The 23,451-nt window shown below is 41.1% G+C and overlaps 1 protein-coding gene across 1 annotated transcript in view; it reads right to left on the bottom strand.

The window, feature by feature from the left end:
* ACOXL (acyl-CoA oxidase like) overlaps window positions 1–23,451 on the bottom strand; it is a 342,588-nt gene that overhangs the window by 129,023 nt on the left and 190,114 nt on the right. Inside the window, exon 13 of the mRNA XM_039231678.1 lies at window positions 12,893–12,982. Within this exon, the coding sequence (XP_039087609.1) occupies window positions 12,893–12,982 (90 nt within the window). The remainder of the gene's footprint in view (window positions 1–12,892; window positions 12,983–23,451) is intronic.

The raw sequence follows: 23,451 nt of genomic DNA, 5'->3' as shown, positions 1-23,451 counted from the left end.
TGCATCTTTGCATATTTGCTCTGCCTGCAGAGTAAAGAACAATGTACCAAAGCCTCTGAATGATAATCTTTCGGAAATCTGCCAGAGTGGATTAGTAAGGCACCTGTCCTGCTGTATCTCTAATGAAGCAAAGAAAGTTATAATGGGATTTCATGGGTGTGGGTAGTAATTGGATTTGGTGGAGGATGTAATTAAATTTCACCAAGGGCCTACAACCTCTGCCCCATGAAAATAATGAAAAGGTCAGAGGACCTTCCATCTTGCTTAAAGAGAAATATGTAAAGCCTGTAGAAACTCTATAGTGCATGCCTACTCTGTCCCCATGTCCTCAATCAAGGGATGGCAGCCGACCATGTTCAAGATCACTAGAGTCTCACCTTCAGGCAGAGGGCTGAAAGCACTGTAGATAACCCTCGAATACTGTGAAAGTCCCTGAGCGGTTTCTCCTGTCCCCAAGTCTCCTGAATTTTTATTTCTACTTCAGGAAGTAGAACCAAAGTAAAATCCAGCCTAAAGAAAGGTAGCCTCCCCAATATGGGCAGATTCCAACTCAAGTGGAAGGCAGCTGGGTTGACCAGTGCAGGCAGCCAGAGTCACCTTTCTCTTCACTGTGTGGTGCCAGTTAGCCCGAAAGCTCTGAGTACAAAACAGGACATGTCAATTGATAGGTTTCCTGTACAGTGTGTCAACTGGTGGCAAGCAGGCAGGCTGACCCTCTCCCCAGCACAAAGCTAATGCATTTAGGGGTCTCAGTCTCTCACCCCAGGAGACCAAACCCTCCCTGGGAAGGCTATCAAGTGTCCTTTCCAGAGCAGGTTTCCAGAGTTGTGGCAGCTGCTACTGGTGCAGTCAGGTGCTCTGACGTGGGAGCCTGGCCACCTTGCTGTGAGGCAGGACTTTACAGAAATGCCTGGCTCTCAGCACCAAGCCCTATTCTGCTGTCAATGCCTGTGACTCAGCGTCTTCCCAAAGACATCCAAAAATAACAACTCTCACCTCTAGCCCTCTCTACTTCAGTTGATCCATCAATTCCATCCCATCTGCTTTTCGTTCTCCAGAAATGTGTCAAGTTCCTTAAAACGATCCAGTTTTAAGGTCACTGGCTGTCTCCTTTCTAGCAGACTGAACCATTCCTGGCTTCCTTCCTCAGCCTGGGCCTTGAAGTCCATCTAGGGGTTCTTACTGCAAGGATACTCTGCCTCTTTGGGCTGCACATGTCCTCCTGGGTGGGCAGCTCAGCCTCCCTCTTGCCCAGCATCCCTGAGTTACCGGCCACTGTTGTCAACAGACCATCCCTCTCATTGCTCACTCACCCATTAATATAACAAACAGCAAGCAGTCCCCATTTCTCTCTTTGCTTCCACTTTCATTCATAGCAAGAAACTGTGACCATCCCATAAGTAAGTTCAACAATCTGTCCACGGTGCCCATGAGCCAGAGTTTGCAATTAAAGCACTGAATCATAACTTTAGACCTGGGGTGCTGAACCGGATGCTAAAGTTTAAAACATACTCCCCAAAGAGAAGGAAAAATCGACACACTTGGATCACCAGCTGAGATGCAGAAAGTAAAGTAGTGCAGTGTCTGATTAGTGAATATTCTTAAGGAGAGGTTTTGTTTTGTTTTGTTTTGTTTTGAAGCAATGTTTAGATAGGAGGGAGACAAAAGAGCAGGTAACTCTTAGTCTAGCCCAAATTAAATGGCAATTCTTAAATAATTCCCCCTAAATTATTTGCTTAACTATAGATATGTCTGAGAGCTAAGATAATAAGGAGGCAGGGGAAAGCTGCCGGTAAGTATCCTACAAGATTTTGTTTTCAACAGACTAAACTTATACCTGAATAGCATTCCAAAAATGTCTGCATTACTCTTTAAGTTAACCATTTCTTCGGTGTAAAATTTTTTTCATTATAAAAATTCATTTCAATATAAACAATTTTTCAATCATCCAGTGCCTTTACAACATAAGATAACTATCTCCAATATTTTATATATTTATTTCTAAACTTATCTATGAAGAAGTTTCTATTTGTTTTCTTCTTTCATTTTTTGTTTGTTTCTTTTTACCTTCTATTGTTATGTAATTGTAAGAATGCAGTTGTAAGAAAGAAAGAAAGAAAGAAAGAAAGAAAGAAAGAAAGAAAGAAAGAAAGAAAGAAAGAAAGTTGTAAGAAAGAGAGACCCCTCGTATCCTTTACCATAACATCTTACAGAACACGGTATTGTTCACAGGTCAATATCACAACCAGGAAAAATTATGCTGGCCCAATCCACAGAGCTCACTCAGATTTTCCTACTTTTACATGCGTGTGTGTGTGTGTGTGTGTGTGTGTGTGTGTGTGTGTGTGTTTAGTTCTATGCAGTTTTATCACATATGTTGGTCTAGGTGATCAACACCACAAGCAAGCTATAGAACAGTTCCATCCCAAGGATCCCTCATGCTACCTTTTTAAAATTATAGCCACTTCCCTCTCTTTTCCCTCCCTCACCCATGGCAACACTGACCTTATCTCCATCACTGTAATTTTGTCACTTCAAGAATGTTATAGAAATGGGATAGGGGTGCCTGGGTGGCTCAGTCGATTGAGTGTCCAATTTTGGCTCAGGTCATGATCTCACGGTTCGTGGGTTTGAGCCCCGTGGCAGACTGTGCTGACAGCTCAGAGCCTGGAACCTGCTTCGGATTCCCTCTGTCTCTCTCTGCCCGCCCCCTCTCAAAAAGAAATAAATGTTAAAAAAAAAAAAAAAAAAACTTAAAAAAATAATTTTAACAATGGGATTACGTGGTATGGGACCTTTTCAGATTGGTTTCTCTCACTCAGCATCCAAGTTGTTCAGAGTATCAACAATTGTTGTTTTTTCTTGCTGAGTAGTATTCCATGGACATGCCACTGACAGTCTGACCAGTCACCCACCGAAGGGCATTTAGGTTGTTTCCAGCTTGGGGTCATTACGAATATACTGGCTATGAACATTCATGTGCATGTTTTTGTATAAACAGAAGTTTTCACTTCTCTAAGAATAAATGCCCAAGAGTGTAACTGCTGGGTTTTATGGTAAGTACATGTTTAGTTTTTTTAAGAAACTGCATACTTTTTTCTAGAGTGGCTGTAACACTTCATATACCCACTAGTAATGGGTATATATGAGTGATCCAGTTTCTCTGCTACCTTTGGCATTATAAAAATATTATTCATATTTTTTAAAATATTAGCATTTTGATAGGTTTACTGTGGTACCTCAAGGTGGTTTAAATTTGCAATTCCCTGATGGCTAAGAATGTTGCCTACCTTTTCATGTTCCCATCTGACGTTGGCATATCCTCTTGAGTGGAATGTCTGTGCATGTACTTTGTCTATTTCATAACTGGATTGTTTTTTGCTGTTGAGTTTTGAGGGTTCTTTCTATAGTCCGGACCCAAGTCCTTTGTCAGATATGTAGTTTGCAATTATTTTCTCCCAGTCTTTAACTTGTCTTTTCATCCCCATTCGCAGTCTTTCACAAAGAAAAAGGTTTTTAAGTTTGATAAAGTCTAGGGTTTTTTTTTTCCTTTTATACGTTGTGCTTTTGATGTCAAATCTTAGAATTTTTTCTGGTCTGAGCTCTCAAAGATTTTCTCTTACATTTTTTGGTAGACGTTTTTATAATTTTATGTTCTTTATTTAAGTAGTTTATTTTGAGTCAAAACTTTTGTAAGGTAGGAAACTCAGGCTGAGGTTCATCTTTTTGCATATGGATGCTCTATTACTCCAGCACTAGTTTTTGAGAAGGCTCTCATTCCTGCATTGAACTGCTTTTGCAACTTTGACAAAACTCAGTAGGGCATATTTTCATGGATTCATCCACTGATGGGCACTTAGGCTGTTTCCGTAACTTAGCTATTATGAATAATGTGACAATGAACATGGGTGTGCAGATATCCCTTCAAGATACTGATTTCAATTCCTGTGGACATACACAAAGGAGTGGGATGGCTGGATCATAGAGTAGTTCTATTTTTAATATTTTGAAGATCCTCCATTCTATTTTCTACTTTGGCTGTACCAACTTACATTTCTATCAACAGTGCACAAGCACACAAGAGTTCTCCTTTCTTTGCATTGTGGTTTTGATTTATATTTCCCTGGTGATTAGTGATGTTAGGCACCTTTTCATACCCCTGTTGGCCACTTTTATGTCTTCTTTACAAAAATATCTATTCAAGTATTTTGTCCATTTTTAAATTAGGTTATTTCCTTTTTTTGCCATTGAATTGTACAATTTCTTTGTGTATTTTTTTTTATTAACCCCTTATTCGATATATGGTTTGCAAATATTCCTTCCCATTCCATAGGTTGCCTTTTCATTTGCTGATTGTTTCTTTTTAAGCACATGCTTTTTAAAAATTTTTTGATGTTTATTTATTTTTTGAGAGACAGAGACAGAGCATGAGATGGGGAGGGGCAGAGAGAGAGGGAGGCACAGAATCTGAAGCAGCCTTCAGGCTCCAAGCTGTCAGCACAGAGCCCGAAGCGGGGCCCGAACCCACAAACTGCGAGATCATGACCTCAGCTGAAGTCAGAAGCTTAACCGACTGGGCCACCCAGGCGCCCCAAGCACATGCTTTTTAGATTGAGGTAGTCCCATTTGTTTACTTTCACTTTTGTTGCTTGTGTTTTGCGTATCATATCCAAAAAATTGTTGCCAAGACCAATCTCTAGGAGAGTTTTCCCTGTTTTCTTCTGGAGGTTTTACAGTTTCAGGTCTTATGTTTAAGTATCTAATCCATTTCAAGCTAATTTTTGTGAGTGGTGTAAGATAGGGGTCCAATTTCATTCTTTTGCATGTCAATATCTAATTTTCCCAGCCCCTGGTATTGAAGTGATTTTTCTTTCTCCATTGCATATTCTTAGCTCCCGTGTCAGATATTAGTTGACTGCACATGCATGGATTTATTTGTGGGCTCTTGATTCTGTTCCATCGGTCCATATGCCCTTCTTCATGCCAGTACCACCACTGTTTGATTATAGCGTAATACAGTTAGAAATCAGGAAGTGTGATGCCTCCAGCTTTGTTCTTTCTCAGGATTGCTTTGGCTATTCAGGGTCCTTTGTGGTTCCATACAAACGTTAGGATTGTTTTGTCTATCTGTGAAAAATACCATTGGAATTTTGATAGGAATTATGTAGAATATATAGATGGCTTTGGGTAGTATGAACATTTTAATAATATTAATTCGTCCGATCCACAAAATGGAATATTTTTCTATTTACTGTGCCTTCTTCAATTTCTTTCTTCAAAGTCTTATAGTCTTTCAGTGCTCAGATCTTTCACCTCCTTGGTTGTATTTAGTTCTAAGTATTTTGTTGTCTTTGATGCTGATATAAATGATGCTTCATTTTATTTTATTTTTTTGGATATTTTGTTGTTAGAGTACAGAAATGCAACTGAATTTTGTATGTTGATTTTGTATTCTATAACTTTACTAGATTCATTTATTGGTTCTAGAAATTTTTGGTGAATTCTTTAGGATTTCTATATATAAGATCATGCCATTTGCAAACAGAACAATGTTACTTCTTCCTTTCCAATTTAGATGCCCTTTCTTTTTCTTGCCTAATTATCTGGCAAGGCCTTCCAGCACTATGGAGAGGAAGAGTAGCAACAGTAGGCACCCTGTCTTGTTCCTGATATTACAGGAAAAGCTTTCAACATTTCACTGTTGAATATGTTACTGATTTTTAGTTTCATACAATTGTGGTTGGAAAAGATACATGGTAGGATTTCAATCTTCTGAAATTTGCTAAGATTTGTTTGTTACCTACATGATCTATCCTGCAGAATGGTCCACGTGCATTTGAAAAAAGTGTTCATTACGCTGTTGTCGGATGGAACGTTCTGTATATATCTGTTATATCTATTTGATCTAAAGTATAGTTCAGTCTAAAGTTTCCCTATTGCTTTTCTGTCTGGATGACCTATCCGTTTTTAAAAGTGAGATACTGAAGTCCCCTACAATGATTGCCCTGTCTATTTCTCCCCTCAGATCTATTAGTATTTGCTTAATATACTTAGGTACTCCAATGTTGGGTCCATTATATTTATAATTATTATAGCCTCTTAATGACTTGACCCATTTATCGTTATATAATGGTCTTCTTTGCCTCCTGTTAGATTTTTTTACTTAAATTCTATTTTGTCTGATATAAGTGTACAATCCCCGCTCCCTTTTGGTTTCCATTTGCATGGAATATCTTTTCCATTCTTTCATTTTGAGCTTTATTTCCTTAAAGTTGAAGTAAATCTCTTATATACAGCATATACTTGGGTCTTGTGGGTTTTTTTTTTTTTAATCCATTCATCCACTCTATGCCTTTTGACTGGAGAATGTAATCTGTTTACATTTAAATAATTATTTATATGGAAGGACTTATACCATTTTATTGTTTTCTGACTCTTCTGTAGCTCCCTTGCTTCTTTTTTCCTTTTGCCTTCTTCCTTTGTGATTTGATGATTTTATATAGAGAGAATCAGCTTGTTTCTCTTCTTCATTTTTTTAATTAATTTTTTTAATGTTTATTTACTTGGAGAGAGAGAGAGAGATGGAGCACGAGTGGGGGAGGGGCAGAGAACGAAGGAGACACAGAATCTGAAGCAGGCTTCAGCCTCTGGGCTGTCAGCACCAGAGCCCGATGTGGGGCTTGAACCCACGAGCTGCGAGATCATGACCTGAGCTGAAGTTGGACGCTCAACCGACTGAGCCACCCAGGCACCCCTGTTTCTCTTCTTACCTTTTGTGGCTGCGCTAGGTTTTTGCTTTGTAATTACCATGAGACTCATGTAAAATACTTTGAACTAATAGCAACTTCAATCACACACAAAAATTCTACCTTTTTACTCTGCCCCATTTTGTTTTTGATGTTATAATACATCTTTTTTTGGTTTGTTTTTTTAGAGAGAGAGAGAGAGAGAGAGAATCCCAAGTAGACTGCACACTCAGCAGAGAACCCAACAAAGGGTTCGATCCCACCACCATGGTATCATGACTTGAACCGACAGTAAGAGCCAGGCACTCAACTGACTGAGCCACCCAGATGCCCCTACATCTTTTTATGTTGTCTATCTCTTAAATTATTGTAGTTATACTAATTTTTAATACTTTGTCCTTTAACCTTTATACTAGGGTTGAATGTTCAACATGCCGCCATATGACAGTATCAGAATATTCTGAATCTGGCTATATGCTGACTTTTACTATTGTTTCATGTTTTCTTACTAATCATGTCCTTTCATTTCAGCTCAAAGAACTCCTTTCAGCATCTCTTTGAAGGCAGGCCTTGTGGTGAAGACCTCTCTTGGCTTTTCTTGCTTGAGAAAGTCTATAGCTCTCCTTCATTTTTGAAGGACAACTTTGCTAGGCTAAGTATTTCTGTTTAGCAGTTGTTGTTTTTTTCAGCAATTGAATATATCGCCTCACTCTCTCCTGGCCTACAAAGTTTCTGCTGAGAAATCCACTGACAGTCTTATGGGGGTTCCCTTGTATTTGAGGACTTTTTTTTTTCTCATGCTCCTTTTAAAATTCCTTGTCTTTTATTTTAGACCGTTTTATTGTAATATACATTGAAGAAGATCTCTTTGAGTTGAAAGTCTTGGCGGATTTATGAGCTTCTTGAACTTGGCTACCCAAATCTCTCCCCAGATTTGGGACATTCTCAACCATGACTTTAATGAACATTCTACCCTTATCTCCGTCTCTTCCTTTGAGATTCCAATATGCATAGATTCTTCCTCTTAATGGTGGCCCATAGTTCATATAGGCTTTCTTCACTCTTTTTCCTTCTTTTTTCCTTTGTTCTCCTCTGACTGGATAATTTCAAATGACCTGTATTCTCCTTCACAAAATCTTTTTCTGCTCAATTAGGTCTGCTGCTGATGTTCTCTACTGTGTCTTTCACTTCATTCATTGTATTCTGCAACTCTGTAATTCCTATTTGGTTGTTTTTAATGCTTTATATTTCTTTGTTAAATTTCTAACTCTTTTTTTCCTGATTTCATTGAATGATCTTTCTGTGTTTTCTTTAACTTCCTTAAAACAACTGCTTTGAATTGCTTATCAGGAAAATTGCAGATCTCCATTTCTTTGGGATCACTTACTAGAAAATCCTTATGTCCCTTTGGTGGTATCATGTTTCCCTCATTTCTCATGTTCCTTGAAGTCTTCCATTGCTGTCTTCACATTTGAAGAAGCTGTCACCTCCTACAGTCTTTAGTGACTGGCTTTGGGAGAGAAATACCTTCTATTGGTCCTCTGATGAATTGAGGCTTTCTCAGACCTTCTATAGATACACATGCTCCACACCTCTTATTCCCTCTTAGGGAATAGTTCTTAAGATTGTATTACTTCTTTTGATCCTGCAAAACCAGGATTAGTGCTTACAGCTAGCTTCTTGTTTGCCCCCCCTTGGGTGGTACTGAATGCTCAAGTCTGTATGCTGTCTTCTGATCCCACAGGGTCAGGCTGGCTTTCTGCAGGTGCTCACTAGCTGTCTGCAGAGGCTGGTTCTTACTGCCTTGGGAGTGTACACTGACAACTGGCCACGGAGTAGCAGTGAATGTGACTGAGGCATGTAGAGTGTTGTGGGTGTCTGTAGGCCAAGTTGAAAGATCTGTAAGTGAGATGTCCCCAGGGGTTCATAAGTGGGTTTCTGGAAGGAGTCTGCAAAGCAGTTAGTAGGATCCATATCCAACTGACGTCAGCCCTGGCTGCCATTCACCCAGCTACTCCTTGTAGTCCATGTCATGCAACACACCTCAGAAATCTGGGTAAGAGGAGAAAGAAATGGGCCTCTTGGGCAATGTCCCACACATCCGGGGAAGCTGGGTGCTCACTTACATACTCTCGCTTTCCCCTGTGGGGGAAATCACAGGCCGAAAGATCTCTTTTATCACTGAGCTGTGCTGCTTCGAGGGAGAGGTAACACAGGTAAAGTGAAACTGTTCCTCTTACTTTCTTCAGTGCATCCAATCTCAGATTACTTTTTGTTCCAGCAATGTGCTGGAACTTTCCTGGACTCCTGGACTTATACAAAGGGACTGTTACCCTGAGATCATTATGAAAATTGGTGTTCTCTAGGGGTAAGACGGCAGAAAAGTCTCATTCCACCATTTTGATGATGTCTTAGAATAAACTTATCTATGTCTACAACAAAACTTTGTTCTGATTTTGATGGGAATTTCATTATATCTATAGATCAATTTGGGAAGAATGGGCATCTTCCTACACAGAGCCATCCAATCAATGAATATAGTATCTCTCCCCATTTATTTAGGATTTCTTTGATTTCTTCCAAGCATTTTGTAATTTTCAGCATATAGATCCTTATGCATGATTAATACATTTAAACCTAAGCATTTCTTTTTGGGAGAACAATTGTGAATGATATTGTGTGTTTAATTTCAGTTTTCATGTTTGTTATTAGTATATAGAAATGAGATTGATTTTTTAAAAATATTTTTTATTTATTTCTAGGAGAGAGAGAGAGACAGCGTGAGCAGGGTAGGGTCAGAGAGAGAGGGAGACACAGACTCTGAAATAGGCTCCAGGCTCTGAGCTGGCAGTCAGCACAGAGCCCGACGCGGGGCTCGAACCCACGAACCGCGAGATCATGACCTAAGCGAAAGTCGGAAAGTCGGACGCTTAACCGACTAAGCCACCCAGGCGCCCCGAAATGAGATTGATTTTTGTGTATTGATCTTATATCTTGCAGTATTGCTGAACTCAGTTATAGGAGTTTGGGGATAGCTTCTGTGAATTTCCTATGTAGATAATCACATAATGTGGAAACAGGGACAGTTTTTATTTCTTCCTTTATAATATCTATGTCTTATATTTCTTTTTCTTGCTTTATTACACTGGTCTAATGTCCAGCCCTATGTTAAATAACACTGGTGCCAAGAGACATCCTTGACTTGTTCCTGATCTTAGGAGGAAAGCATTCAGTGATTCACCAGTAAGTATGATGTTATATTTTTTGTATACACTTTTTATCAGGTTAAAGAAGTTCCCTCCTATTGCCGGTTTGATAACATTTTAGACTGTGATTTTGTCAAAAGCTTTAAGTGGGTAAACCAATATGTTCATGATTTTTTTTCTCCTATAGTCTAATGATACAATGGACTGTAACAATTGATTTTTGAATGCTAAAGCAGTCTTGCATATCAAGAATAAATTCCATGATGGTGTATAATTCATTTTATACACTGTTAGATTCAGTTTGTTAATATTTTGTTGAAGATTCTTATATCTAAGCTTATGAGAATTACTGATGTGTATTTTTCCTTTTTTTGTAATGTCTACTTTTGGTGCCAGAATAATATGAGCTATATGAAGTGAGTTGGGAAGTGTTCCCTTCTTTCCTATTTTCTGGAAGAGATTGTGTAAAATCCTTCTTTAAATGTTTGACAGAATTATTCAAAGAAACCTAGGCCTGGAGATCTCTTTTGAGGAAGTATTTCATTATTAATAAAAAATCAATTTCTGTGGGAAACTGAAATATAGGACTATTCATGTCTATTTCAAGTTGGTTAGGTTTGGGTGTTTGTGGCTTTTGAGGAATTGGTCAATTTGACTAAGTCATCAAATTTATTAATGTAAAGTTATTTTCTAGTATTCCTTCATTATTCTTTTATTTCCTGCAAGATACCTAGTGACATATCCATTTCATTCCTAATATTGGTTATTTGAGCCTTTTTGTTTTTTTTATCACACCTCCTGGGTTAGTCTAGTTGATGACCTCCATTCTAGTTGTGGAAGTAGGGGCTCAACTCTCCATTGGATCCTGCTGACACCGGGGTACAGGGTTCAATCATACTGGTGATTTGCCTCACTTTACATCACCTCAAAGGGTCTTGCTGCTGCTAAGTAGAGGTGGAGGCTTACCTCACCAGTGGGCCCTGCTGACATTACCCTGATGTAAAAAAATCTGACTTCCACTTGCTTCCACCAGGCAGGGGACAGAAGATTAGATCCCTGCTCAGCCCCACGAACAACACCAGGTTGGGTAATGGGAGTGCTACCACCTCCGACCTGCTTCTGCCTACTTCCTTGGATCAGAGGTTAGGTGAAAGATCAGTTCCTGCCATGGCCCTGCTGAAACAGGCGTGTGTATGTGTGTGAGTGTGTGTCTGTGTGTGTGTGTGTGTGTCTGTGTGTGTGTGTTCAGTTTGTTTCTTTTGTTTGACTGATGTAGAGCGGGTATTGCTAGAAAGGTTTTGTTTGTTTGTTTGTTTGTTGTTAGGCCACTATCTTCCCTATCCTTTGGCTGCGGGAACAGGCTTTTCTGGGAGTTTGTCTATGCCTATGAGAGCTCAGGGCACACAAGTATGCCCCTATCCAGGATTTATGGGAGACAATTAGGAAACCCAGAGAACTCACTGCCGTTTCCTTCCTCCAGTTCCCAGATCCCTAGGCAGCCCGCTTTCTTCTTTCTCCCTTTCGGTTTTCTTATACTTGTTTGTTGTATTATGTCCAGAGTGTTTCATTATTAAGAGGGGGAACCTGGGAGGAATAAGGCCATTCCATCTTAGCAGAACCGGAAGTCCCTATTTTTCTTTTTGAAAAACACCAAGTTATGACCACATTGTGTATACAATTTTATCTCATTTTTACTTACCACGTCATGAGCTTTTAATTTCTGTAATAAACTCTTTGTAAGTACAATTTTAAAAGCTACATAATTCCCTACTGAGTGTCCAGAACATGATTTACATAATCATTTTCCTATTGTTGAAAATTTAGATTCCAACATTATTGCTGTAATAAATAATGTACTAATGAAAACGTTTGTGCCTTAACGTTTTTCTGTATTTTAGTATGATTACCTTTGATAGTCCCAGAAGTAGAATCACATACAGCCTAATAGCAGCATGGAAGAGTGCCTCTTTTGTTCTCACCAACACTGGGACCTCAGTATACTTTTAAGAGGAGTCAGTGTGATAGAGAAAACAGTATTATAGTCTGCCTTAATGTGCATTTCTCTGACCGCCAGTGAGGTTGATCAATTGCCCTCCTTTTGTAAATTGCCTTTTCATGTCTTTGAACCTATTCATCTTCTGGGTCTTCATATACGCTTATGGAATAGCCTTCCCAGTACAAGAACCTGACTAATTGTGTATAAGAAGCTGTTTTCTTAAAGCCAAAAAGACATAGTTCAATGTCAAAGATCAGCTAGGAGAAAAATAATTTAATCCCTTGTTCAACTACTGCAAAGATCAAGTGCGTAACAGGAAAACAGCTACCAATTAAACGAAGACATCAGATGAAGACAAAACATATGGAACACTTCAGATTTCTAGATAACTCTTGATCTTGAAAGTTATGCTGTTTAAGAAGAATAAACAGGGGTGCCTGGGTGGCACAGTCAATTAAGCGTCCGACTTCGGCTCTGGTCATGATCTCACAGTCGCGGGTTCGAGCCCCACTTCAGGCTCTATGCTGAATGCTTGCTCAGTGCCTGGAGCCTGCTTCAGATTCTGTGTCTCTTTGTCTCTCTGCCCTTACCCCGCTCATACTCTGTCTCACTCTGTCTCTCAAAAATAAATATTTAAAAAAATTAAAAAAAAAAAAAAGAAGAAACATTTCCATGGGGCCCCTGGGTGGCTCAGTTGGTTAAATATCCAATTCTTGATTTGAGCTCAGGTTATGACCTCACGATTCATGAGATTAAGCCCCATGTCAGGCTCTCTGCTGTCAGTGGGGAGTCTGTTTGGGATTCTCTCTTTCTCTCTCTCTCTCTCTCCCTCCCTCCCTCTGCATCTGCCCCTCCCTGACTAGCACTAGCACACTCATGCACGCTCACTCTCTCAAAATAAACATTCTTTAAAAAAAGAAGAATAAACATTTCCTCACTCTTACCTGCAGCATAACAACATTGTCACCTTCAAAAGTTACAAACACATCTGTGTCACATTTTAGGCCTGAGATCCGGTTTTCCATCATGTAACCCTATTGCAGAAAAAAGAAAAGAAACACATTTTAAATGTGCAATCCCATCATCATAAAAGACTAACCTTTTCTTTGAAATTATACAAAACTACAGAAAATGGAAAAGGATACAATACCTATAGTTCTCCTGCCCAGAATAACCATTCTAAGGGTTTTAAACCATTGCACTTGCTTTTGATCCATAAATATTATTTTGGATTTGCCTTCATTATTAGTAAAAAACATTTGAACATAGTCATGTCACATTTTTTCCAAAATATTTCAATAAATTGTGCTGATTTTTTTCTCTCTCTCTTCCAAATCTTATGAATTCTAGTAAATGGCAAGAAATTAGTGATTATGCCCTAAATATATGCAGGAGAATGATGCCACCTCCACCCCAACCTTTTCAAAATTAGCAAATATACTGATTCTTGGGACATGACATAAAAATCTACATTGCCACTCTGCATGTTAATATCATTAAATACTCTGCGTCATAAATTCACACTCCAGCTTCCAGCTAGTTTTGTTCTTCTTTTTTTCTTTCCTGAAATCCTGATTTAAATGGCAGTAGCCTGCTGCTCTTTTTCAAAGTGTTGACAGTATTTCTGCACACAAACTGGGAGAAGCAGCTGCTCAGGAGGAAGTCGATCAGCCCCAGGCAAAACGTGGAGCAGCAAAGTTTGCCTTTGTTTGGCCTCGGGCCCTTCCCTTTCTAAAGGCCCCTGCGCGCTATTTCTTCCAGTTCATTGCTCTCCCCATTAAATCTCCGGAATCCTTCCCACTCTCAAAATTTGCTGCCACAAATCAATCCTGCCTAAGTAAGTTATATCAGAGGTGGCTGCCAGGCTACTTCTCCTCAGACTATTTGCATTTAGCACTTCAGCTCTGAGGAGGGAAGGACAAGATTCAGCCTCTGCGAAAATTTTGCAAGCCACACGGAGCGGCACCGAAGGGTGCTCTCCTGGGCAGCCATACACTCCGATCTCAAGGTGCCTTGCTTTCTTCCGGAAAATGGCCACTTGAGTCACAGAAGCCAGCACTTCCGGGGGCCGGGGGCCTGCAGAGGTCTGTGAGCATCAGTGAGTGCTTCCTGAGCCTGGAGCCAGCTTCGGACACCCCGACTTTCCCCACCACCACCCAGGCCAGCATCACGGCAATCTGCGCAGGCCGAAGTGCACCTATCGTCCGCAGGACTGTTTAGTCACGTTCATGAATGCAGACAGGTTGTATTTATGGAGAAATATATCAGTAACATTGCCAACCTCCCCTGCCCCTGCTCCGTAACCAAAGGGATAAACCCGCCCCACTGGCAGACCACGTAAAATTAGGTGCCCACAGAAGGTGACCAGGCCCCACAGTGCTTCCCTGCCACAAGGCCATAGCTGCTTCATGCTCATCATCGTGACACTGCCATTTATCGAGGACCCACCACAAGTTAGGTGCTGGACTGGGTGCTCCACCTGAATTTCACTTGATTTCACCTAATCCCCTTCCCTCTCACAACAGCTGTGTGAGGTAGGCATCACCCCATCTCACAAAGAAAGTGAAGCCTCAGAGCCATGTTGGAATGTTCTTGAATATAACCTCTCAAGTTCTGGTGTGGAAAAGATGAACACTACACATACCACCTAGGTGCTGGGAAGAAGCATTTATACTTAAGAAACATAGCTGCTAAGTGCTCAGAAGAATGGTTTTGAAGAAACAAAATACCTTTTCTCTGAGACTTATGCTCTGGTCTATCCCAGTAGGGGTGGGAGTGTCAAGTTCTTTGCTGTTCTCTGACACTTCTGAATATGTTCACACTCTGCCCCGGGAAGCCAGGCCCTGGGGCTGTAAAATAACCTGAGAGATAATCTACTCAAGAAGCAGCAGAATCAGCAAACGAATACCGACAGTCTCTCAGAGACGGGACAATAGAGTCCTGAGAACATAAAGATGCTCTATCTTATATTAGTTCTTCCAATGCAATATAGTTTATTTCTCTTCTGGATGGCGAAACTCAACACTGAAACCCTCTTCATGTTTGCAAACGGAGTAAACCCGCATCACTGCTTTCCCAATGGTTCCAGACTGTCCAGGGCTGGGACAGAGCTGAGGTACAAGGCTCACAGCCCTCACAGAGCTTGCAGGCGGCTGAAGAAGGAACAGCACAGGGAAAACCCAAAGCCAACCCCGTGTTGTGGCCAGCACATCACTTCCAATCTCCTGAACTACCGAGGGCATAGTTATGATCTAATTTCCTTAGAAGAGGCCAAAGGGACCCACACTCATACAAATGTAAATCTTTGAAATATCTGAGGTGACCCACTGAGAAACTAACAAGGTTCAACACATTCTAGGCATCTGTGTTCTGTGTGAACAGGCTTTCAAGTTGAGAGAAAGACACATAATGCAGAGAAGTTACTGAATGCATACTTGCCGCCATCTTCTTGAGGGAGTAAAGTTCTACATTTGGGACCCCGAATTCTTTGGGAGACAAATGAGTATAAATACTGTGCGCGCACGCGCGCGCGCGTGTGTGTGTGTGTGATTTTCTAATTAAAAATGAAATTTGGTTTTTTAATAAATTACTAAAAGCAATACATAAGCATTATTTTTTTAAAAAAAAATCAGAACACAGAAAAACCAACAGGAAAAAAGTTAAAGTCATCTGTAATCTCGGAATGAGGAGATAAAAGGGTGTCTGGGAAAGCAAGCCCCGAAGAAAAGGCTTGGAATAGGAGCTGAGATTCTGAGGGCAGAGATAAGTGTTAGGAGAAGGAAACTGGCAGGACCGGGAAACCAGAAGATCAGACCTGGGCAAAGGGAGCCATGGAGTGCTCTGGAGGGAGGGGGAACGTGACTGAGTATGTAACAGTTAGAGAAGACTGAGGAGTGAGTCAGGTGTGAGGAAAGCCAGAACCAGGTGAGCAAGCGGGAAAGTAAGAGTGCTGAATTCGGGAAAGAAGGAAATATGTTAACCTCAGAGTCACCTATAGCACCCACGGCTGGCAAGCTGAGGGGCAGTCCTGGGCTCTGCAGCCTAAGATACTTTCCATGCCATAACCCATACCTTTGTACCTTCACCAGGATTTATTATTTTTTTTAATGTTTATTTATTTTTGAGAGAGACAGAGACAGAGCATGAGCAGGGGAGGGGCAGAAAGAGAGGGAGACACAGAATCCGAAGCAGGCTCCAGGCTCTGAGCTGCCGACACAGAGCCAGACACGGGGCTCGAACCCATGAACTGTGAGATCATCACCTGAGCCGAAGTTGGATGCTTAAGTGACTGCTCCACCCAGGCGCCCACCCTTCACCAGGCTTTATAAACCAGCACCCTGGAATGTGTTGAGAAAAGGGACCGTCATGGCCATTACTGAAGACCAACTCTATGCTCTGTGTTACATCCAGTATTTCATTTCCACTTTTCACAATGACATCTCAGTACCCCAGTTTAGGGATGAGAAAGTAAAGGGTCAGTGAGATTTTCCAACTCTGCTCCCACCACAGGACTTTGCCCATGGCCCGGGGGTTTTGCAGTGCTGTTCCCCCTGTCTAGAGGGCTCCCCTCAGATCTCCATGAGGCTCTGCTTCCTCTCATTCCTGTCTCTGGTTTGAAATTCCCACCACAGGGAGGCCATCCTTCTGTCTAAAACAGCTACCCCACCCACTACCCTCATTCTCCTTCTCTGTGCCTCAATTTACTTTTTTATAGCATTTCTAGGTGTCTTTCTTTTTGTTTACATGTTTCTTTATTTTTGAGACAGACAGAGCACAAGGGAAGGGGCAGAGAGAGAGGGAGACACAGAATCCGAAGCAGGCTCCAGGCTCTGAGCTGTCAGCATAGACTCCAACAAGGGGCTCAAACTCACAAACTGTGAGATCATGACCTGAGTCAAAGCTGAACGCTTAACCGACTGAGCCACCGAGGCGCCCCTCTAGGCGTCTTTCTCAGCAGAGGACACTGAGGCACAGACACAGAGAGCGAAGACCATGTGCAGGCACGCCATCGACAAACCACAGCGAGAAGCCTCAGAAGAAACCACTGTGAGCAACAGCCTGATGTTGGACTTTTAGCCTCCAGAGTAAATTTCTGTTTTTAAAAAAAATTTTTTTTAATGTTTTATTTATTTCTGAGAGAGAGAGAGAGAGAGAGCAGGAGAGGGTCAGAGAGAGAGGGAGATACAGAATCGGAAGCAGGCTCCAGGCTCTGAGCTGTCAGCACAGAGTCCGATGTGGGGCTCGAACCCATGAACCATGTGATCATGACCTGAGCCGAAGTCAGATGCATAACCGACTGAGCCACCCAGGCGCCCCTAAATTCCCGTTTTTTAAGGCACTCAGTCTGACATACTTTGTGACAGGAGCCCGGGCAGACTAAGGCAGCGCAGGGGGCGTGCACGCACACACAGAACAAGAAATCAGTGTGAACTGCTTCTCCGACATCAGCAAATCCTTTGGAGTCTGAGGAAATCCTTCCCTAAGCCATCATCTCAAGTTATGCGACAGCACTTTGGGAAATGACATCGTAGCCCCGTGTGCTTTCTTTTTTTCCACACTGGACTCCTAAGTAGGGGCATTTGCTTATACATTTCTGGTGGGGGGGAGGCAGATGAGAAAAAGGAGGGAAGTGAGGGAAGAAACAGGTCTCATCCCCCAAAAAGTGAATAATATTTTCCATTAGCTTATTTCACTCTTAATTAAAAAAAGAAACATAGAATCGACAGAGGGAACTCTAAACTCCACGCTCCCAAAGCCAACAGAATCCTCACGGGACTCTGTAGCTTGGAACCTAGTCTCCATGAAGAGAGAGCACGTCGGGTAGATGTGTTACTCTATCTCTGCCTTCTGGGTTACATCGAGCCTCTTAGCAAGTAATTGTGAATGTCATTAAGGTTGTGTCCCATTTCAGTAAGAGCCCCATGAAACATATTTTATGATTCAAGCTTTGGACTCTGCAAGTTTAATATTTTCCTGCTGTTTTTAACATCTCTGAGGGTTTTTTTTTTTTTTTTTACTGTATGATTACATTTAATAAATGGATAAGAACAAATTAGAAACAGGCTTTCTTCCCTCCTTTTAAACAAATTGAGGGTAAATTTTGTTAATCTGAAGAAGAAGAAACAGACAGAATCAATCTTACCTTATTTGTAAGAGGAGGGTCAACTGGAAATACAGGAGGGACCATTTCTTAGAGTCGTGTTAATATATGCCTGTGTATCTCCACCCCCTGAACGGGGCAGAGCCCGTGTGCAAGGTCAGCTGATGTGTGTGAGATTCACTACAGCCTTTCCTGTGATGGCCGTGGTCTGAGGGGGCGTCTTCTGACAGCCAGAGTTCAAGGCCCAGCAGATGACAGATGTTCCTATGGAGGTGATGACGAGTTGTCCCGCCCTGCGTTGTTTGCTTTGAGATGACCCGATAGTGTCAGGGCTTACGAACTAGGTTAGGTGGGTGGGCGGGAGTTCATTCATAGGTCCTGTCACCAAATGTATAGTGAGGGTCTCACATCGCAGGCCCTATGCTACACACCGCAACCACAGATGTGTGTTGCAGTAGAGAGACAGGTGTTGGTCAGGTAGACAAATAAAGTAAGTAATTAAACAATCTCTGGTAAGTGCCAGAAAGGAGGAAAAAAATAACAAGAAAGACCTCTTCTAACCTAGATAGACGTTGAAGAATATTTTCAGAGGGCTTGTTTAACTTGGAAACTTAAAGAAGTCAGCAAAAAAGCTTGCTCCAGGTGAAAGAACACCGTGTGCAAACACCCTGAGGCCATGAAGAAGCACAGAATGCTCAGGGACGAGGAAGAAGGCTGAGCTGTGGGGTGGTGAGTGGCCTAAAGTTAAAGCAGAAGAAGCAGACAGGGGTCAAGTGACTCAAGAGCCAGTCAGGAATCCATTTTAGATTAGTGTCGGTGCTGGGGCGCCTGGGTGGCTCAGTCGGTTAAGCGTCCAACTTCAGCTCAGGTCATGATCTCACGGTTTGTGGGTTCGAGCCCCGCATCGGGCTCTCTGCTGAGAGCAGAGAGCATAAATAATTTTAAGCTTTGGAGTAAGAGGACTTGTGACTTTAAAAGTTGGTTAGAGCTGCTGAGTGAGCACAGCCTAGAGAGAGAGAAGCTGGACTATTTGGTGGCATGCAGGTGGGAGACATGGCGGCATGAAGGTAGAGAGAGAAGGGCTCGGAGGGGATTGAGAGTGTGCACGAGAATGAGGAAGGCTGGGCCACATGAACACATGTACGGCGTGGTGTCTACTAAGTTGGGGAATCCTGGGGCAGAAGGATAATTGAGGGAAAGATCAAATTTCCATGTCTGTCAATGTGAGGTATGGGAGTCTGTGTGAAAAGATATCTGGGATGGAGATATAAATTAGAGAGCCCTCACCATACAAGTAGTATGGAAAACCTCAGGAAAAGACAGGCTCATCAGGAGTGTGAAAAGGACTCAGGAGAAGAGAGGACTCAGGCTCACGTTCTGAAAGTGCCAACATTCACAGGTCACGTAGAGGAACACTGGCAGAGGACACTAAGAAGACAAAGAAGCAGGAAGAAAGCCGAAGAGCACCATGCCCTGAAGGCGGAGAGTCTGTCCGGGAGGGAGAGGTGTGCTTTGCGGAACGGTGCTGAGTGCCCAGGCAGGTGAGGACCCAGAAGTGTCCTTTGGACTAAGTCATGGGGAATCAGTGGCAACTGGGCCAAAATTGTTTAGGGAGCATGGAGGAGGGGAAGCTAGATTTGTTTCTGGCAAATATCAGGCTAGATATTCTTTTTTAAAACTCTCCAGTAGAAATCATAAGATATGCTAATAAAACTTATTTACTTATTTATTTATTTTTTTAATTTAGGATGGGGCCTGAGTGGGAGAGAGGGGCCATGGGAGAGAGAGACAGAAAGAATCCCAAGTAGGCTCCGTGGCTCAGTGTGAAGCCTGGCACAGGGCTCAATCCCACGACCCTGGGATCATTACCTGAGCCAAAATCAGGAGTCAGACACTCAACTAACTGAGCCACCCAGGTACCCCACTCATGAAATATTTTTTAAAAATCACTTTGAAGCACAGTTAAGCTAATAAAGAGAAATGTTCACAGGCCGGACACAATGAGAGACCATGGACTCCAAAAGGGTACCAGGTGTTGAGGCCAGATAAGAGGATATATAGACACTTACATAAACATGATCTCCTGGAAAACAACACCTCACTATGGGTGAAATAAGAAACCGCCACCCCTCATCCAAGAGCATAATGAGGAAATTGTCTAGCTGCGTGTATGGGGGGGGGGGTTGAGGTGGGGGCAGAAGATATCTTTCCTTAGAGTTTTCAACCATGGCTCTGGCCCAGAATCCATATTTCCTATGAGACCCTCAAAGTCCCAAACAAAGGAGCTAGTTTAAAGTGGGTTGTATAAAGTTGAGATCATCAGACAGCTGGCAGAGTTAATGCAGATCCTCACTGTTTTGAAAGAACGACCAAGATAGTACGATCAATAAAAGATATAGGGATCAATAAAAAAAATCACAAATCACAAGGGGAAATAAAGAACAATCAGAAGAGCTAAACAATAGCAGAATTGAACCTGCAGAGGTAGCACATACCTACATCAGCCTAGTGTACTTGGAGGTGGATAAAATCAAGAGGTAACAGTGGCCTAAAATTTTCAAAATAATCAAGTGACACAAACCCACATACTTAGCAAGCCCAAATAACTCCAAATAAGAAAAATTTAAAAACAAACTAATACTTAGGCACATTATAGTCAAATCACAGATCACCAAAAACTAAAATATCTTTAAAGAGGCAGAGATCTGCCCCCAATCTGATCCCTCAGTGGCAAGGGAATCCAGAAGAACTATAAAAACTTGAAAATACTGAGAGAAAATAGCTTGTCAGCCATGAATTCTGTACCTAATAGTACTTAACCTTTTAAGATTGAGCATTAAGAAAAGGCACTCAGACAAATAAAACTGAGGTTCACTAGCACAGACTAAATGGTATTCTGATGAAGGTACTCCAGGAGAAAGGACAATGGCTCAAGAGATGCCAGAAGGAATCATGAGCAAAGGCACTGGGAGAAGGCAGGAGTCCTAAAGAAACCCTGGCTCCATATAATAATAAATAGACAATGGCTAGTTGGAAGAATTAAAAAACACAGTGCTGAAGTCATGGACACCCTAGCACAGAGGTGGGGAGCTGGTGGTTAGGGAAAGTAATCTAAGCTCTGTGTTGCTGGAAGAAAGGAAGGATGATAATTAACTTTCGACTTCACACGTTAAATGTGCATATTAAAATTGCTAGATTGGGGGCACCTGGCTCAGCCAGTTGAGCCTCAGACTCTTGATTTTGATGCAAGTCATGATCTCGCGGTTCATGAGATTGAGTTCCATATCGAACTGCACTGACAGCATGGAGTCTGCTTGGGATTCTCTCTCTCCCTCTCTCTACGCACCTCTCCTGCTCTATCGCTCCCAAAATAAATAAACATTAAAAAAATTTTAAATTGCTAGTGTGACCACAAAATGAGCATAAATTGAATGAAAACCAGATGAGGGAGGAATGGAAAAGGGGCAGAAATAATAAATCTGAAAGAACATAAGAAGTCCAAACAAGCAGAGATAAGACACGAAAATAGTTGGGGCACCTGGGTGGCTCAGTCAGTTAAGTGTCCGACTTCGGCTCAGGTCATGATCTCACGGTTCGTGGGTTCGAGCCCCACGTTGGTCTCTGTGCTGACAGCTAGCTCAGAGTCTGGAGCCTGCTTCAGATTCTGTGTCTCCCTCTCTCTCTCTCTGACCCTCCCCTGCTCACACTGTCTCTCTCTCTCAGAAACAAAAAAAAATTTTTTTTAATTTTTTAAAAAACACAAAGATAGAAAGCAAAGACTAAGGTGGAAGAACTGTCAGTGATGACAGTTAGACTAAAAAGATAAAAATGAGGTTGTCAGAGTAAATTAAATTTAAAAACCTGATAAGTGTTGTTTATAAGAAACAAAAATACAACACAATAACAGAAAAGTTTAAAGTAAAAGGATATAACAGATAAACACCAACCAAATAGAAGTCTTTGTCCTTATAATTACTATTGGGCAAAATACATTTGAAAGCCTTGCTAGAGCTAAAGAGAGTCACTGCGGCAGGACCAAATGCTCAATTCACTAGGAGGAGAGATAAATTCCAAAACTGTAAACATTGAATAACACGACTTCAAACTCACGAGACCCAAACTGGCAGAATTACAAGGAGACACTGACAAATCTACCATCAAAGTGGGAGATTTGATAGATCAGATACGCCAAAACCTCAGTAAGCATAGGGAGTATTTGAATAATGCCATTAATAACCTTCATCTATTGGTCACATTTAAAACTTTGCATCCAATTACTGAATGCACATTCTCTTGAAGCACACATGGAAACTGGCCATGTTTCTAGGCCACAAAGTAGACCATAACAAATTTCAAAAACTCTGTATCTTATTGGTCATTTCCTCTGACTACAATGGAATTAAGTACAAAAATCAACATAAGAGTAATAATTATCATTATAACAATAAAATAATGAGAAAAGTTACTAAAAAGATGGCAGTACTGCACAGTGGTTATACCCTGTAGCCAAACTGGGTAGGTTTAGATCTGCCAATTCAGGGGCTGTATAATTCGGGGCAAATTGCTTAAACTCTCAGTGCCCCATTCTTCACATACACACCACTCGGGTTGTGATAGTCCTACTTTGTGGGGTTGTTGTGAGGATTATATAAAGGTTAGCTATCATTTTTTTTTAAAAAAATTAGATATTAGATATTAGAAAATCTGAAAACACACTCAATTCCTGGGTCAAATAAGTCACGGTGGAAATTAAAATTCACTTAGAATTGATAAACAAAATTTTCTTTATCAAATTATGGTTGATCCAGCCAAAGCAGTATTTAAAAAGAAATATTACAACTTTAAATGTTTATAATAGAAAAGGAGAAACAGCAAAAATTCATGACTAATATCCAAGCTAAGGTACTAGAAGAACACCAGGAAAATAAACACAAGGAAAGTAGAAGAAAATAAATAATAAAGATGAAAACCAATTAAATAGAAAAACCAGATACAATCTGGACAGGATCAAGTGAACCAAAAGTGTATTGTTTGTAAAAAAAAAAAACAAAAAACAAAAAACAAATATAGAGCACAAGATAAAGGGATGGGAAAAATAAACAGTACTAGGAATGGCAAAGGAAGCGTAACTATAGATACAGCAAGGACTGAAGAGATAAAAGGACATTATGAACTTATGCCAATAAATCTTAAAACTAAGAATAAATGGAAAAATTACTGGAAAGATATAAATGATGAAAACAGACTCAAGAGGAATAGAAAATCTGAGTAGCTACACCACTAAAAAAAGAGAATCAATCATTTTTAAATGTTCCCAGAAATATACTATTAACCTTATACAGCTTTACAGGTATTTGTACCAAATATTCAAGGACAGATGATTTACTTTTACATAAACTCTTT

Source organism: Hyaena hyaena, unplaced genomic scaffold (assembly GCF_003009895.1).
Source record: "Hyaena hyaena isolate Hyena2069 unplaced genomic scaffold, ASM300989v1 scaffold_57, whole genome shotgun sequence".
NCBI classification, from domain to species: Eukaryota; Metazoa; Chordata; class Mammalia; order Carnivora; family Hyaenidae; genus Hyaena; species Hyaena hyaena.
Note: the sequence above shows the minus strand (reverse complement) of the source record. Positions and strands in the feature narration are given on the sequence as shown.